Source organism: Enhydra lutris, unplaced genomic scaffold, assembly GCF_002288905.1.
Source record: "Enhydra lutris kenyoni isolate GAN:26980312 unplaced genomic scaffold, ASM228890v2 scaffoldscaffold62, whole genome shotgun sequence".
NCBI classification, from domain to species: Eukaryota; Metazoa; Chordata; class Mammalia; order Carnivora; family Mustelidae; genus Enhydra; species Enhydra lutris.
Genome location: NW_019154146.1, coordinates 15012690 through 15030501, shown reverse-complemented (window position 1 = coordinate 15030501; position 17812 = coordinate 15012690). Strand labels below are relative to the sequence as shown.

The 17812-nt window shown below is 37.9% G+C and overlaps 1 protein-coding gene across 4 annotated transcripts in view; it reads right to left on the bottom strand.

Moving 5' to 3' along the window:
• Positions 1-17812, bottom strand: part of LOC111158653 (nesprin-1) — a 167959-nt gene that overhangs the window by 28941 nt on the left and 121206 nt on the right. For all 4 annotated transcript variants that reach the window (XM_022520842.1, XM_022520841.1, XM_022520843.1 and 1 more), the window contains 4 exons: positions 6850-7037; positions 5029-5179; positions 1974-2156; positions 1585-1722 (listed from right to left, as the gene is read on the bottom strand). In XM_022520842.1, the coding sequence (XP_022376550.1) occupies positions 1585-1722; positions 1974-2156; positions 5029-5179; positions 6850-7037 (660 nt within the window). The remainder of the gene's footprint in view (positions 1-1584; positions 1723-1973; positions 2157-5028; positions 5180-6849; positions 7038-17812) is intronic.

Below are 17812 nucleotides of genomic sequence, written 5' to 3'. Positions count from 1 at the left end.
AACATGAACAAGTTGGAACGTGGAGGTCAAACTATTTGAAGGTGTTAGAAACAAAGCAGGAAAATGAAAACAAAAACAACACCCCCCCAAAAAAGATTCCTAATACCCTCACAATGAAGTTAATAACTAAAAATATATAGACTAATGGTAGTTATTTCTGAGTAATGTTCTTTATTTCATTTTTAATACATTTTGTGTTTTCTGAATTTTTTTTCAATCGAGAACTAATTTTTTTCAAGAGTTGGGTGAGCCTGGTGGTGGGTATTAAGGAGGGCATGTATTGCATGGAGCACTGGGTGTGGGGCACAGACAGTGAATTTTGTAACACATACACAAAAATTAAATTAAATTAAATTAAATTTTTAAAAAGAATATAAAAAAAGAATATATACACATAGATTAGCATCAACTAATTCAGATTCTTTTGAAAATTTGACCTGAAGCCAATTAGAGTTTAATTCATATGAAATAGGCCCGCTAAGAATATTTACGTTATAATCAAACATAATTATAAACAAATGCTTAACCTAATTAAAATAAAACTCAACTATTTTAGCTTAATAATTTGTGTTGCAGCTAGAATGTTAAAATGAAAAAAATTATTTTTCATAATGGCCCTTTCCATTAAATTACTTGATTATTTATTACTTTAAATGACTGGGGTTTTTTTGTAATGGAAAATCCTAGGTTTTTTTGTAATAATTTGAAATTTTAATTTCCAACTAGTTCAATTTAATAAAATACAGAAAATTGGGAAATTGTATGTGCAGATTCTATTGAACAAATGATTTAGATGAGATTTTTCTCCTGGAAAAAGTAATAGTCAGGTAGTCTTATATTTTATTTTTCAAACTTCCAAAGTATAAAAGTGTCCAGTACATAAATAGTTTCTTAACGTTCATCAAATGAATTCCCTGCAGTCATGCACAAGCTTGTAATAATTTTAAATTACAAACCATGGATTTGACATGATTCCGTCAGCATACTGTATTTCTGCAAAGTAAAACTTATTGAAATAAATGAAGAGTGGAATAATGGAATAATTGAACTTGGAAATGCACCCATACAGTTACCGAAGAAGTTTTTAGCTCTGTGACTTTGATCAAACAAATTAACCTCTCTGTGGCTTTTATCGTATAACAAATTGATAACAGAAATATTTCCTATCCCATAACATTATTATAAACTTTTAAAAATTCAGAAACCTATTGGATACTTAGTGAAAGCAAGGATAAAAGTGTTCTCTATCAGGCAACAAACATTTGCTTATAAAAATCAAAATTAATGTATTAGTGTATTAATACATTGTAATTTAGAATATTTGTATTATATCCTGTACAGCACTATAGGCAAGCTAATATTAGTGGAGAAGAATTAATAATGTATACTTCACATTAAATATATCCAGTTGAAATATTAAAACAAAAATAGTTTATATAAATAAAGCTATTGCAAAAAATAAAAAATTTTTTAAAAAGTAAAAAAAAAAAAAAAGAGTTCTTTACTATGTTCTTTACAAAAGGATCTATAAATCCCTTCCTCTTCGCATCTTCTTCCCAATTTGAAAAATCTCTACTATCTTACCTTGAGTTGCTTTATTTTAGCTTGAACATCACACTCAGAAAAATGCTCGATATTCGTGAGCTGTAGATCCATCTCCGTCAGCCACACCAGAATGCTGTCCCGCGCAGTCTCAAACTCCTCACGCTGGCCAATGAAATGCTGGACGTGAAAAGAAAATGATAAAAAAGTGAAGTCCACGTGGTGCGCATGGAGATGACACTGCCAACTGCGATGTTCTTCTGGAAAGTCACCTTCTCAATGAGCAATGAGACCCCTGTAATCCTTTACCATACAAACTACCATACAAACCGCTCTCGCCATCCCAATCTTGCAAAGTCACTGAGATTATGTCTTAATATGTTCGAAGGGCCCTCTGGGTCTCTAAGCGACAGGGGAGGCATGATAAAGACCTTGAGTCTGCGCAAGATGGAGGTGACACGTTTTTGCAGGTTGTCCCATCGCTGGTTGCCTTCGTGAACCATCTGCTTTAGGCTACAGGAGGAATCGGTGCGGTTCTCTCTGGCCAGGCGACGGTACTGCTTGTTGATCAGCTCCAGCTGGGTCAGGCTCTCGTGCACCTGTCGCTGGAAAGCCTAGGACCGCAGAGAAGCACATCAGTGAGGGGGTCAGTGAAGGGCTCTCAGCAAGGGCACCCGGCCTTATCCTGCAGTGAGAGGGAAAGGACAATTTCTAAGGAGAGTTTATTTCCCCTTATTAAAGCAGAGTAACGGGATCTGTGTGGCTTAAGGACAGGGCGTAGAGTGAACAAAAATATGAAAGAAATTGGTAAATAGGAATAATTATATACGTATATATACAAATACATATATATGTATGATGTATACATGTTCCTATGTTACAGCTTTTAAAATACTGAACATTCCGGAAAAAATTCTCACGTGAATAAAACTGATTACCCAGATATCTATGTGTGCTGAAATGTGCGTCTGAAAGGTTCAGAAATCTCTGATGTCAACACAGAGAAAAGATATTTTCTTATCCGCAAAAGAATGCTCTATCTGTGAAAGATGTAACCTCCTAAAAATCCAGAAACATCTTTAATTCTGATGTCCATTAAAATAATTAAACCCATTTTTTAAGAAGATGTCTAAAGGCAAGCTTTTATTAACTTTTAAGAAGAGCAGTTTAGTAAAACACAAGTAACCTTAAATAGAGGAAAATTTGGAACATGCTCTGTTTCTTTTTTATCATTCCCATGAATTACTCAGTTTTAATAAAACATTTTAGAGCTGATATGTACCAGCTTACATGGCAGTGTCTATTTGTTTATTTATTTATTTAATTTTCTTTTACAATCACTTATTTCTACCATGTTCTAGCAATTGTACTCCATTCCTGGCCCAGTTCGCATATCTTGGGCAAATTTCATAACTATACCATCACTTTTAATGATGAAAAGTTAGTTTTTAAATGATTAAAACATAGTCCAATCCACTTGTGTCTATTTATTTTTATGGTTACCCTATGTAACCATTTGGAATTTTGGAATTTTTGAAGTAAAATACTCTTTCTTCTTTCTCTCTGCAGTGTAACACAGTCCTACCATAAGAATCATTTGACCAAAATAAAATGTTTTTTTTTTTCCAAATTCATGTGTATGATTTATGACTGACATTGATCTTGACATTGGGCAGAAAACTGGACAATCAAGTGATCTGTACTCATCTAAATCACAAAATTCCGCTTCCTTTCATTCATACACTGTTTACTTGCTACTACATCTGTGCCTCTGATATGGCTTTCCTTCTGAGAGCTGCTTTAAGAGACTTTGTCTTAGTAAGTCTAACCCCCTATTCTATAAAACAATTTCAATTACTTCCCCAGAAAAGGAAGCAATAAGAAAAATTCAGCTTTTGCCATTACCGGGAGTCATAGAATATGTTTTCCCACTGGAGTGATGGTAGGCGCCACACAGGGGTACTCAGATCCATCCCAAATTTTACGCATTTGAACAGGAAAAGACTGTCCTCAAACAACATTTTTTTAAATTATTAAATTTATTTTTCTCTTAAGAAAGAACATTAAAAGATAAATGATAAAATCATTTATTATAGAAGCTAACCATATGGCTAACTTTTGCCATAAAATCTGAGAGTCTAAAATAGCATCAAAAACAACCAAGCATAATCTGCTTTGTAGTACAAGCCAATTATAGAAGGTTTAACCTTTACGAAGCAGAGTGTGGTGAGACAGAGTACATGAATGCCTCCCTGGCTCTGGCTCACACCAGGACGACTTGAACTTGACTGTATGCCTACTGTGGCTTTTCACGAGAAATTTTCTATGGGAAAACGTTTTAGATACAAAATTATTTTCCTGGAATTTGGTGGTATAGTTATGCATAAGCCCATATCTGACATCAGACTAACTCTTATTTACTTTACATAGTATTGGGGCTTTTTTTTTTTTTTTTTTTAAGATTCCTATAGCTGCTCACCTAAGACTCTTTGATTTTAAATCCCACAAGCACAGAAACCAAACTTCATATTTACTCTAATAGGCCTCAGGAAATGCCAGGTAAACTGACATTACAAGGTAAAAATAAATTCGGCTGGATTTGGCTGGATTTTTAGTCTTACTTTTAAGCATCTCAGGGAGCTTGCGGCAGAATTAGCAACCAAGAATGCTTTTGGTAAGATACATGCATCAGGACTTTGCTGTCGGTATCTATGGGTGCATATCTGCCTGTCAGTGGGAACTGATGGAGAACAAACTTCAAACTAAAACATGCTGATCTTTAGGCGATGGCCGGTCCTCCATGAAAACGGGATGCAGCTGCTTGGGCCGTATCATCTCACGGGGAGAGCGGACGCAAGATCGCACAGGCAGGCAAGAGGCAGTTACTGGGCAGATCCCTCTGCGAATATGATTATACTGCTGCTATTTTTGTCTCTGTAACGGAAAAGTCCTGCGGACTCAAGAATGGCACTGCTTTTCATTATTAATTAGAAGTGGCTTATAATTAAAGTGTTTTATTTAATTTTGGAGCCAACTCTACTGTATCAATGATTTAAAAAAATATATATATCTATATATACCTGTTCTCTAATTAGATAAAATGAAAATCAAGAAAATAAATTTGGAAGAGAGATTTTCATAGTATGAAACATCATATTTTCATCTCAGATATCTGATAGTAAAGGACTATGAAATGAAAAAAAAATGCGAAGATCTTCTTTTGGGAATCATGATTTGTGCTTTGTAATAGAAATTCTTGCCAGTATGACTTTGTTTGTAATTCTTGAGACTCCTAACAGAAAAACCTCTTTTTCCCCCTTCTTTGCCTACCTGTCAGGCGGTAATAAAGATCACCGCAAAGTCACCACCCAACTGTCCGAACAGATACCGTGCAGGTGAACAGTCAGTTTGTGTCTTGAGACACGAACCACTAACTGGATATGCTCATAGCAAAATAAGGATCAAATATTTGGAATGATAAGTCACCTCAAATTTCTTTAGTTCCTCCTTGGCAACTGTATAGAGGACCCCGGAAGAGCTGGGGAAGGCAGCTGTCCTTTCTGAAATCTTGAGCCAATCTTCAAAACGAGAATAATCATCCAGAAACTTCTGCCACAATCGCCACGTCTCTTCGATTCTGAGACAGAAAATGAAAACAAAACAAAACAAAACAAAACAAAAAACAGGCTCTGATTGTTTGGGGCTGTTACTCCTCCAGAACCCTGATGCCTGCCGTGGGATTAAGAGTGCCCAAACGAGCGAGGGTTGTGCCAAGCAATCATTGTGCCGTCAGCCAAATGCGAGCACACTGAGAAAGAGACAACTGTCTGAGCGAAAATGGAACAGCTGTGAGAGTTTGGGGCTTTTTTTGTTTGCTTTTGGTTTTTTGTTTTTTTTTAAATATACATCCTGGAGTTCTGGATTTGGAATTAGTCAAATTGTGCCTTACAAGCACGTAATGTGAACTGTTCTGTGTACGTGCAGGGCAGCTCAGAAGGGTAAGGCCGGGTGTGCAGGGCATACTCGTGTCATGGTTCCACTGAAATAAAACAAAGGTCTCAAAATGCATGTAAGTTCTGACATCAAATTCACCCTCCTCAAAGTAACCTATCATAGCAAGACAAATATTAATCTTTCCAGAGTTCTCCAAACATATAATCAAAAAAGATTATATGTTGTCCATCATTATGATTATTTTCTAACCCATCACTATTGCTTATGCCTTGAATTTCAAAGGGTTTTTCTAAACAAAGATAAGGTCTTTGTGTTTTTATTTCATTTTTAATAAAAGAATATTACTTTTCACTCCACCAGTTCTAGAACAATAGACTTATCCAGCAAGGTTGTAGTTTTACTTTTCTGAATTATATTTAAACTGTTAGGTCAGGCATAACTGTTTTAGACATTATAGCATATTGTATTTGTATACAGTATATTTATATATAGTAGTGCCCTGCCCCCATCTGTGAGAGATCTGTTCCAAGACTCCCGGTTGATGTGTGAAGCTGTGGGTAGTACTGAACCCCTATATATACTATGTTTCATCCTAGACATACTTATGTTAAAGTTTAATTTATAGATTAGGTACAGTAAGAGATTAGCAACAACAACCAATAATAAAATAGAACAATCATACTGTAATAAAACTTGTGTGAATGTAGTCTCTTGTATCTTACTGTACTGCATTCATCCTTTTTTTTTTTAAGATTTTAGTTATTTGAGAGAGAGAGCACGTGAGATAAGGCATAAGTAGGGGTGAGGGGCAGAGGGAGAGGGAGAAGCAGACTCCCCACTGAACAGGGAGCTTGAAGGTAGGCCACAGAGCTCCATCCCAGAACCCTGTGATCATGACCTGAGCCCAAGGCAGACACTTAACTGACTAAGCCACCCAGGCACCCCTGTATTCACCTCCCTTGTGATGATGAGAGATGATAAAATGCCTACGTGATAGATGAAATTATGCAAATGATGTAGGCATTGTGGCTAGTGTTGGGCTACTGTGGACCTTCTGACCGTACATCAGGAGGATCCTCTGCTTCTGCATCCTGCTTGACCCTGCGTAACTGACGCCATGGGAAGAGAAACCATGGATAAGGTTGGTGGGGTGGGGGTGGGGGGACTGCTGTAGGACCTTTATGCCTACTTATTTTCCCAACTAAATGTAGATGATGGCAAGTTTGGGACACCAGTGCTCCTTTTAGACGCTGCAACTAAAAGGAAATGGTAAATGGGATAGTCTGGGTATTTTTTTTTTGCCCCTCTTTTGGGTCCTTCCTCTTTCCCAGCTCTTTGAGCTGTGCCCCTTACTTGAGCCTTCTTTCCATGGACATGGCACAGATGTTCCTCCAACGCCGGTCCAGGTTTCGCGTCGCCTGCTGGATGGAGTCACACTCTGCGTCTGTGGCACAGGCGTCGCAGTCATGCAGCAGGACCTCACACAGGTTGAGCACGGAGGCCACGCCCGTGCTGTGTTTCTCGATGTCTCTCTGAAGCTCCTGTGGGGAACGAGACATGCTTTATTCAAATACTTGGATGCAGATGAGAGAAACTGCAATTGGATTCACTAAAACGTGATGAGGCCAACCCTTGACAAGTATCTCCTTTCCTTGGATGCACGAGGTTTCTCCAACGTCGTTTATGAAAAATGGCGAGCTCAAAGATGGGAGAAAATGAAGCTAGAGATATATTGGCCATGTGAGCAATGCCAAGATATAAACAGAACAAATGAAATAGACTACATGAAGGATAATATTGGCTTTTGTAGTGGTTGAGCAAGAAATCTTGCCCCAGACTCTACAGATATATCACTTCCATTTCAATGCATTGATCAATCAGTCAGTCAAAGGAATATGTGTTCTTGTTAGGAGCTGGCACTTAAGAACTGGGATTTCATCTCCAAAGTTCTGCAAACTCTTTAAACAGTTAACTCCACCATCATTAAAAAGTACCAGGTTTAAAAAACTGAAGTTCTCTATCCTATAGGACATCATAACATCAATAGCTTCCCCAGTGAGCCATTTTAAAGGTAGGACAGAAACAGAGAGAAGATGATGATAAGTGAGGCACTGAATTTCCCCAGTATCCCACCATGTACAGTCTTCACATTAACCGCAATGTCATTAACTGCATGTAAATGTAAATGCAAAATGTACATTATTTTTTTCATTGAGCTTTTAACTCAATTAGTTCAAGGAATTTCATTATTAAAAGTGAGGCTACTGGTATTTTTCTTGCCATATTCATCAAGGTTCTTAATGTATTTTCCTTGTCTTTAAAACAATTCCTGGATGTGCCTAGCTTTTCGCTTGTTCTAAAGATAAATCCTCAAGTTATTCAAATAGCTGAAATTTATGTTTGTGTGTGTGTACTCTTCTTGTACTTCTCTTTAACACCACATTTCAATGTCTTCCGTGCAAACATTAGCTTATTGTCGAATGCAGTAACGGTGCCTTTGATTAATATTTGGAGATTCTATGACCTAGACAGAAGATAGAATCTATAAAAAATATCTCTATTTCACTAAACAGTCTTTCAGATCTCTCGTGTAACCTCTTTCAGCTATGTGGGAGTTATCACAAGAACTGCTGGTCTAAAAAATATAAAACTGAACTCAGTATTTGCTCAAAGATAAAGACAGACACATCTGTGAATGAGACACTAAGTAAATTCTAGGTCTTAAAGTGCCTTACGTACAAGGATATACATTTGGAAGTAGTGTTAGGTGTAGGAACATAATCAATGCATTCTAAAAAGTTATAGCATTTTGATGTACTTTTCCCCAAGTACTCAAAACTGTTTTTTCTAGCTTTATTGAGATATAATTGACTTAGAACAACAGTGGGTAAGTTTAAGATGCACAATGTGATGATTTGATATATGTATATATTGTGAAATGATCACCACAGTAAGTTTAACTAATATCTATCACCTCACATGGTGACAATATGTGTGTGTGTGCATGTGTTGAGAACTTTTAACATCTACTCTCTTAGCAATTTTCAAATATGCAACAAAGTATTGTTAACTACAGTCACCATGCTGAACGTCACATTTCTAGGAAATGTTCACCTATAATCAGAAGTTTGTACCCTTTGACCACCTTCATCCATTTCCCTCACCATCATCCCACCTCTGGCAACCACTCATCTACGCTGTTTCTGTGAGTTCAGTTTTTTTAGAGTCCACATATAAGTGAGGTCATACAACATTTGTTTTTGTCTGACTGACTTATTTTACTTCGCATAATGACTTTAAGGTTCAACCATGTTGTTGGAAATGGCAGTATTTCCTTTCTTATGGCTGAATAATATTCCATTGTGTATATATACCCCATTTTCTTTATCCATTTATCTACTGATGGTATTTCGGTTGCTTCCATGCATTCACTGTTGTGAATAACATTTCAGTGAACGTGGGGAGTGGAGATTTCTCTTCAAGATAGTGATTTCATTTCTTTCTGAAACCTAACCCAGAAGAGGAATTCCTGGATCACATGGTAGTTCTATTTTTAATTTTTTGAGAAACATCCATAATATTTTCCATAGCGATGATACCAATTTATATTCTCACCAGTAGTTCATGAGGGTTCTTCTTTCTCTACCTCCTTGCCAGTACTTGTTAACTTTTGTCTTTTTTGATAATTGCCATTCTAACAGGTGTGAGGACATAGCTCATCGTGGTTTTGATTTGCATTTCCATAATGACTGGTAATATCAAACATCTTTTCATGTACTTCTTGGCAACTTCAATATCTCCTCTGGAAAAATGTCTATTCAGGTTTCTTGCCCATTTTTAAAGTTGGATTATTTGGGTTTTTTGTTTTTTTTGTGGGTTTTTTTTGCTGTTGAGTTGTAGGAGTTACCTACATATTACCTATATATTTTGGCTATTAACCCTATCAGATATGTGGTTTGCAAATATTTCTTCCCATTACAGAGGATTGCCTTTTCATTTGGTTGATTACTTTTGCTTTGCAGAAACTTTTTAGTTTTATTTGTTCCAACTTGTTTATTTTTGGTTTTGGTGGTTGTATTTTTGGTGTTATATCTAAAAAATCATCACCAAGATCAATGTCAAAAAGATTTTCCCTACATTTTCTTCTAGGAACTTTATGGTTTCAGGTCTTACATTTAAGTCTTTAATACATTATTTTGAGTTAATTTTTTGTAAGTGGTGTAAAATAGGGGACTAGTTTCACTCTTTTGCATGTGAATGAATATCCAGTTTTTCCAACATTGCTTTTTGAAGAGACTATCCTCTCCCCAGTGGGTATTCTTGGCTCCCCTGTCAAACACTAGTTAGCCACATAAGCATGGGTGTATTTCTGGGCTCTCACTCTGTCCCATTAGTCTATGTGTCTGTTTTCACGCCAGCATCATATGGTTTTGATCACTGAAGATTTGTGTCATTGTCTGAAATCAAGAAGTGTCATACCCTCAGCTTTGTTCTCTCTCAGGATTGTTTCAGCTATTTGGGGTCTTTTGTGGTTCCTTACAAATTTTAGAATTGTTTTTTCTCTATCTATAGAAAGTGCCATTGGATCTTGATAGGGATTGTATTGAATCTATGGATACCTTTGGTTGTATGCTCATTTTAACAATATTCATTATTCCAATCTATAACTGTGGGATGGCATTCCATTTATTTGTGTCTTCTTCAATGTCTTTCACCTGAGTCTTACAGTTTTCAATGTAAAGATCTTTCAGCTCCTTGGTTAAGCTTATTCCTAAATATTTTGTTGTTTTTGATGTTATTCTAAAGGAAATCTTTTTTTCCAGAAAATTCATGGTTAGTGTATAGAAATGCAACTGGTTTTTGCATGTTAAATTGTTTTCCTACAACTTTACTGAATTTATTAGTTCTAACAGTTTTTTGGTGGGATTTTTAGGATTTTTATATGTAAGATTATGTCATCTACAAACAAAGAACTTTATATCATCATTTCTGACTATATATATATATATATTTTTTTTTTTCCTTCTATTTTTTTCTTGCCTGATTAGTCTCTCTAGGATTTTCAGCATTATCTCAATAGGGCTGGTGAGAATGGGCATCCCTGTCTTGTTTTAAATCTTAGAGGAGAAGCTTTTAGCCTTTCACCATTGGGTATGATATCATATAGTCTTTATTATGTTGAGGTACATTTCTTTTATACATACCCTTGGTTGAGAGTTTTTCTCCTTTGAATTTTGTGAAATGTTTTTTTCTATATCTATTGAGATGATATTATTTTTATATTTCATTCTAGTAATATATCATATTTATTTTTATATGCATATGTTTAATCATTCTTGCATGCCAGGGATGAATCAAACTAAATCATGGTGTATGATCCCTTTAATGTGCTGTTCAATTTGGTTTGCTAGTACTCTATTGAGAATTTTTGCATCTCTATTGATCATGAGCGTTGGCCTATAGTTTTCTCCTCTAGTGGTGTCCTTATCTAGCTTTGGTATTTCTCGCCTTATAAAATGAGTTTGAGAGTACTTCCTTCTCCTCATATTTTTGGGAGAGTGAGAAAAGAATTGGCTTCAAATGTTTGGTACATTTCACCTGTGAAACCATCTGGTCCTAGACTTTTCTTTGTTGGGAGGGTTTTGATAACTGATTCTGCCTCCTTACTCGTTACTGGTCTGTTCATATTTTCTGTTTCTTCATAATTCAGTCTACGTAGGTTGCATGTTTCTAGACATTGATCCTTTTCTTTATAGTATGCTATTATGATCCTTTGTATTTCTTGTAATGTCTCCACTTTCATTTATAATTTTTATTAATTTGGGCTCGCCTTTTTTTTTTTTTTTAAAGATTCATTTATTTGAGAGCGAGAGTGCGGGAGTGCATGCACAAGTGGGAGGGACAGAGGGAGAAGGAGAGAAAATTTCAAGCAAACTCCATGCTGAGCACAGAGTCTGACACAGGCCTTGATCTCATAAACCTAAGATCAGGACCTGGACCAAAATCAAGAGTCAGACGCTTAACTGACAGAGCCATCCAGACACCCTTTTTTGTTTTTCTTGGTTAGTCTAGCTAAAGGTTTGTCAATTTTGTTTATCATTTCATAGAACCAGCTCAGTGTTGCTAATCTTTTATATTGTTTTCCTATACTCTATTTCATTTATTTTTGCTCTAATCTTTATTATTTCCTTCCGTCAATTTTGGGTTTAGTTTGTTCTTCTTTTCTAGTTCCTTGAGGTGGAAAGCTTTATTGTTTATGTGAGATTCTTTTTCTTCATGTATGCATTTATCACTGTAAGTTCCCCTCTTAGCACTGCTTTTGCTATGCCCCTTAAGTTTTGGTATGTTGTGTTTCTTTTTTTGTCTGTCTCAAGATATTTTTTATTTTCCTTTTGTTTTCTTCTTTGATCAGAAGCATGTTGTTTAATTTAATTTTCATGTGTTTGTGAATTTTCTAGCTTTCTTCCTGTTATTGATTTTTAGTTTCACCTCACTGTAATAAGAAGAGATCCTTGATATAATTTACATATTCTTGAATTTGTTGAGACTTGATTTGTGGCCTAACATATAATCTATCCTGGAAAATGCTCCATCCTCTGAGGTAGGGGTTGGGGTGCCACTGACTGGGCTCCGCTCTGGCTGGATGAGGTCACAGGCTATGCTCCCTGTCAGGGTAGGGTTACTGGCTGGACTCTGATTGGGTAGGGCTATAGGCTAAGCTCTGCAACCACTTCTGGTTGGGTGGGATAGCAGGCTGTGATCTTAGACCAGACAGTGCTACTGGCTGGACTTTTTGTTCATAGAGCCATAGGCAGGGCTTTGCAGCTGGACCAGATCTCAGGCTGGCTCTTTGATTATGCAGGGCTGCCGGCTGTGCCCTGCAATTGGGTGAGGTGATTGTCTGGGCTTTGCCATCAGGTGGGCCACAGACTGTGCTACCCTATTGGACAAGGTCACTGGTTGGGTTCTCTGCTAGGGAGGTGCCTCCAGCTGTATCCTAAAGGGTGTGGAGCTAGAGACTATGCTCCATGGTCAAGTTGGGTCCCCATCCAGGCTTTCTTGTCATGTGGAGTCACAGGCTATGCTTGGTGATTGGTGGGGGTCATTGTCTGAATAAGGTTGCAGGCTGTGTTCAGCAAACGGACAAGACCATAGGCTGGATTCCATTGCTTAGTAGGTTTGTCATCTGGGCTCCATGGCTAGCTAGGGTCGTAGGCTGGGTTCTGTGGCTGGCCTAGGCTGTAGGTTGAGCTCTGAGGTTGTCCAGAGACTGTCCAGACTCCCTGATTATGCAGTGCCAGAGTCTACGCTCAGCAGTTGGGAGGGCTGCTGGCTTGGCTCCTTGGTCAAGCAGGGCTGTTGGATGGGTTCCATGGTTGCTTGGGTTCTCTAGCCAAGGCTTCTGGTGGGGAGGGATGAAGGCTATGCTCAGCTGTTGGGCGGGGCTGGGAATTGGCTTCCCTGCCCAGGTCAGATGGTAGAAAGGGCTCCAAGGTCAGTTTGGTCCATTGTCTGGAGACCAAAATCAAGCAGAACTGCCAAGTGAACTCCCAGGTCAGATAGGGCCACTGGCTGGGCTCTGCTGATGGGCACAGATGCAGGCTGGGATCTCTGCTTGGGTCCAGCTGCAAACGGGAATGCAATTTGCTAAGGTGTGAGTCCTGGTGGCAGTGAGCCTCAGCCCCCTTCTCCCTCACTACTTGATCCCCAGTAATCAAGCTACAGACGTTCCCTTAGTGGTTCCTATGAGTTGAGAGCCAAGTGGGCCTCCTGGGAAGGATGGGGAAGCTGGGGGAGCTAGATACCTATCTTGGCCAAGTGGTGCCCTCTTGGTGCAGCTCTATGCCAGCCAGGAAGGATGATGTGGTCACAATGTGACCATACCTCTTACCCTTTTAATGTGGTCCTTCCTGGTCTCTGGGGTCCAGACTGGTGCTCCATGCTTATCCTTTGGTTGGGGGAGTTTTACAATGGTGCTTTGCCTATAGAGAGTTGCTCATTGGTCTTTTTTGGAGAGGGACTTAAGTCAGAAATAACCTATGTGGCCATCTGGATGATGTGATTCTTTCTTCCACATACTTTTGGATTTACCCCAGTGAGGAGATTTGGGGCCAGGGTATGAAAACCAGAACTTTAACTGATGGATTGCTGGAGGCTCAGTGTAGACAACTGAGTTAAAAATTCCAGAGGCTCCAGTTATTGGAGGGGGCTGCACAATTTTGTGAAATTTACCTCCAGGAGCTCAACCAGGTTCCCACAGTAAATATCAAAGAAAAGACCCCTTGTACATCTGCTCAAAAGTTTTTGTTAAAATCAACTATATGAAATAAGCTTGAGGGGGTTATAATTATGGGTAAGTGCTCTATTATAGACAAAGATTTTAGTCTCAGCTTTAACCTCCATCAGTAAGGGTCCTGAATTGACACATAGTGTCTCTGAATTTATACTTCTTCATCCATAACACAGAGAAATTTGACAAGATGTCCTCTGAAGCCATCTCAAGTCTACATATATTTCTGCTCAATGAAGTATGTGAAGATTAAGTACATTGGCAAGAGAAACATATAGATACTCCACAGAGAGGAATAGAGGAAAATGTATTTCTTATGAGTTTAATCTCTTTTTAAATATTTAAGAGAATTTTCCCCTTTGGAGACAGATTAATATTTATCTGTCTTTTACAACATGGATTCTAAATGCTATAATTTTTACAGAATCATGGTTAAACATTTGCCACAAAGGAAGCTGTGGTGAATATGACAGGATTGAAATAAAATTTACTAAGCACCCACTTTGTGCTGGGTGCTGTGCTAAGTGTTTTTCACATTAATTTTTATAACACTGTGAGCATCAGCATTCTATATACATGAAGGGTTTTTAAAATTTTTTTAAGTTTCTTTTAAAGTTCTTTTTTTTAAAAGATTTTATTTATTTGAGAGTGAGCACAAGAGGGAGAGAGACTAAGAGCATGACTGGGGGACGAGGCAGAGGGAGAAGCGGACTCCCTGTGGAGCAGGGAGCCTGATGCGGGACTTGATCCCAGGACCTGGGATCATGACCTGAGCCGAAGGCAGACACTTAACCGACTGAGCCACCCAGGCATCCTATGTGAGGGTTAAAACAGTTTGTTATTCAGGTCATGCAGAAAAGTGGTGAATTGCAAATTTATCCCCAAGAGTCCTTACTTTTGGTTTGTTGTTGGGTTTTTTTGTTTTGTTTTGTTTTCAACTTTAACTTAAAATTGAATTAAAAGGCAGTACGAACATATATTAATATATTAACAGGTCAAAAATTATTGCTAAGCTTCCAGTGAAGTAGTTCCCTTTTCCCTCCTGATTCTCATTTTCATCTCTTGTTGCTCTGTCTTCTGGTTTTAACTTCTGTATTTCTAAGTGGCACGTTTATGTTGCTGGTTCTTGATTTTTAAATCTTAGACGTTATGTATGCTTCTCTAGTAGAGACGGAATGAACTTTTTCCTGACTTAAGTGTTTTCAGCTGCTGTTTCAGCACATCTTATAGCTGGAGCAATAATGATTGTTTGGATGATTTTGGTCATTTAATACGGTTCCTTAATATTTTTCACATCTGAGCAGCAAACTATGCTATGGTTTTTTTTTCTCTTCTTATATAACTTTCTGTGTTATATGGAATCAGTAGCTTTCTCCCTCTCTTTAAACCATGAATATCCCTAGCTTCTATCCTCTCTCTATGGAGCTAATAAAGCTCCTTCCAGTATGGTTAAGCCCATCAGGTAATCAAGTTTGACTGTCTTATTCCTTGGAGACATCCCTCCCACAGCACCCAGTTCCCTACTCCAGTCTGAACAGGGATGCTCTAGGCTGTGGGGCGGCTGGCATCTGGGCGTTCCCTTACCATCTACCCTGGGAATTTTCTTGTCTCTCTCATGTTGAGTATTATTTTTCTTCTCATTTTAGTATATGCAATCTACCTTTGACTAGCATGTATACATAGGAGGTAAGTATTTTATATAGTAAATGGCAGGTACAACGTCCTAAATTAAATAATCTTCTCAGCTTTTTAAAAGCACTGTCTCATTATCTTTTAGCTTCAACCGTTATTTTGGAAAAATCAGACTTTTTCATCTTGGAAACCTTCAAGATCTTATCTTTGTCTCCCATGTTCTGAAATTTTATAGTGATGTGTTTTGTTTTTAATTTTCCTGGGCCTTTGTAGGACTTGTGCTCTGGAAGTACAACTGACCCATGAACACACGGTTGAATATTGGCATGTAACATCTGACTCCCCCCAAATGACTAACAGCCAACTGCTGACCTGAAGAAGCCTTACCAAAAACATACATAATCCAATAACAAATATTTTGTAGGTTATATGTATTATATACTGTGTTCTTAAAATAAAGCAAGCTAGAGAAAAGAAAATCATAAGAAGGGAAAATAATCTACAGTACTCACATTTTCTTGCATAAAAAAATCCACAAATAAATGGACCCACACAGTTCAAACCTGTATTGTTCAAGGGTCAACTCTACACATCTTTAAGTTTGGGGATTTTTTTTTTTTAACATTACTACGTTGATAATTTCTTCCTATTTTCTTTATTTTTTTGTGGGGGACTTTTATGGAAATACTGAACTGGATTTTAAAACTCTTGCACGAATCCTGGGTGAGATATAATGCTGGCTAGTGACATGGTGGGAGCTGGGGTGGTGGGGTGGAAGTCATACTATCTGGTACAGAGCATTTCATTTAATCTCTCTATTTTTAAGATAGTGGCTCCAGCCTCAATGGTGCCCTATAGCCCCCCAACCAAAGTCCCTCTGGGTTTGCTTCCTCCAGAGTGTAAACCCTGGGTCTTCTGTTGGAGTGGATGAGGCAGAGTAGTCTGGCTTGCTGGTATTAGGGAGAATCTGCCAATCCAACCACTTCTTTAGACTTTTAAGCAGTCTTCCATTGTGAGGCCCTAACAACTTGCTCTCTTCTCCCTGAGCCACCTTGGAATTCTGTGGCATGAGTCAGCTTTCTATCCTCCATTCTGCAAACACAAGTAACTATTCATTTATCTACTTCTGCCTTCCAAATTTGTGAAGGATGTCTGTCATCTCTAACGTCTTCTTTCCTGGTCTCTGCCATTGTGAATTTTGACCTTTCCCCCTTTCCTATCATTTTACTGGGGTTTAGAAGTAGGTAGGCTATAGATGCATGGATCAATTTACCCTATTGAATTAGGTACTAATTTGATTCTCTAACATTTGCTAAATTACAATACTGGCTATTAGGATTTTAACTGTTTTTAACATTTGTCACTGGTAGACACCATTACCATGTTCTCCAGGAGGATTCAGGGAGCTGGGGGCCGACCATAACCCCAACAGCTCAATTATCAGAATTTCAAACGTGAGAGAATCCGTCACAGTGCTTTAATCTTACAAAAACAGAAAAATGTCCTGCTAACAATTTTTTAAAGAAGAAATGCTCTTAAAATAATCCCAATATCTAATAACTGTATTTTAATATCTATTTGCATTGGTTTAAGTAGTTCGTAAAATAAAGTAAGTACATAAACTATTTCCTAAGATTTCATAAAACAGGTCTGTTTATATTTTGTAGTATTTTTAAGTTAAGTAACTTGGCTATCATGGCTTAAATGCAATGGAAGTAACTGGAGTATGGGCAGAATTTTCAAGGACAATCTAAGGGCATGGAATAGCAATACTTCTTATGGGGCATTTGTGGTATTTACCACTAACTACTGGAGTCTGATATGCTTAGTAAAAATAAGGAAGGGGAATAGGAGATAAAAAAAAATCCTTGCTGTATGCATTTTTCATGGTCACTCTTTTTTGCCTTTTTTTTTTTTTTTTTGTATGCCAGTGTAAGGTGCTGTCTTTGCTACAGAAACGAAGGTAGAATTGCAGTGTGTGCTCTGCAGATCACGTAACACTTCTTATAAAACAAAACTGTTTTGGACTGCAAAAACTCTAAGAATATACTGTAATCTTTCTTCAAACACTATATGCAGGGAAACAAAGGCTCTACTCCGTGTAGGTAGTAGTGGGCTCATGACCCACAAAGAAATCAACAAAACGCCAGCTCTCTTCTGGGCCCATCACTGAGGCTCAGGGAGCTTAGGATGTCTTCTTGGTGGACCAACGACATTAAACCTATGAGAGCATATCTATCTTCTAGACTCAACTTCTTGGTGACATGGGACCTATTTGCCCCAAACACCAGCCCTGCCCAAGCCTTCCCTTTCTCAGCAATCCTGTCTAGCTTCCTCCTAATTTTCCATTTCGATTCACCATCTCACATCTGCCTCTGTATCCTGGCCAGGAGC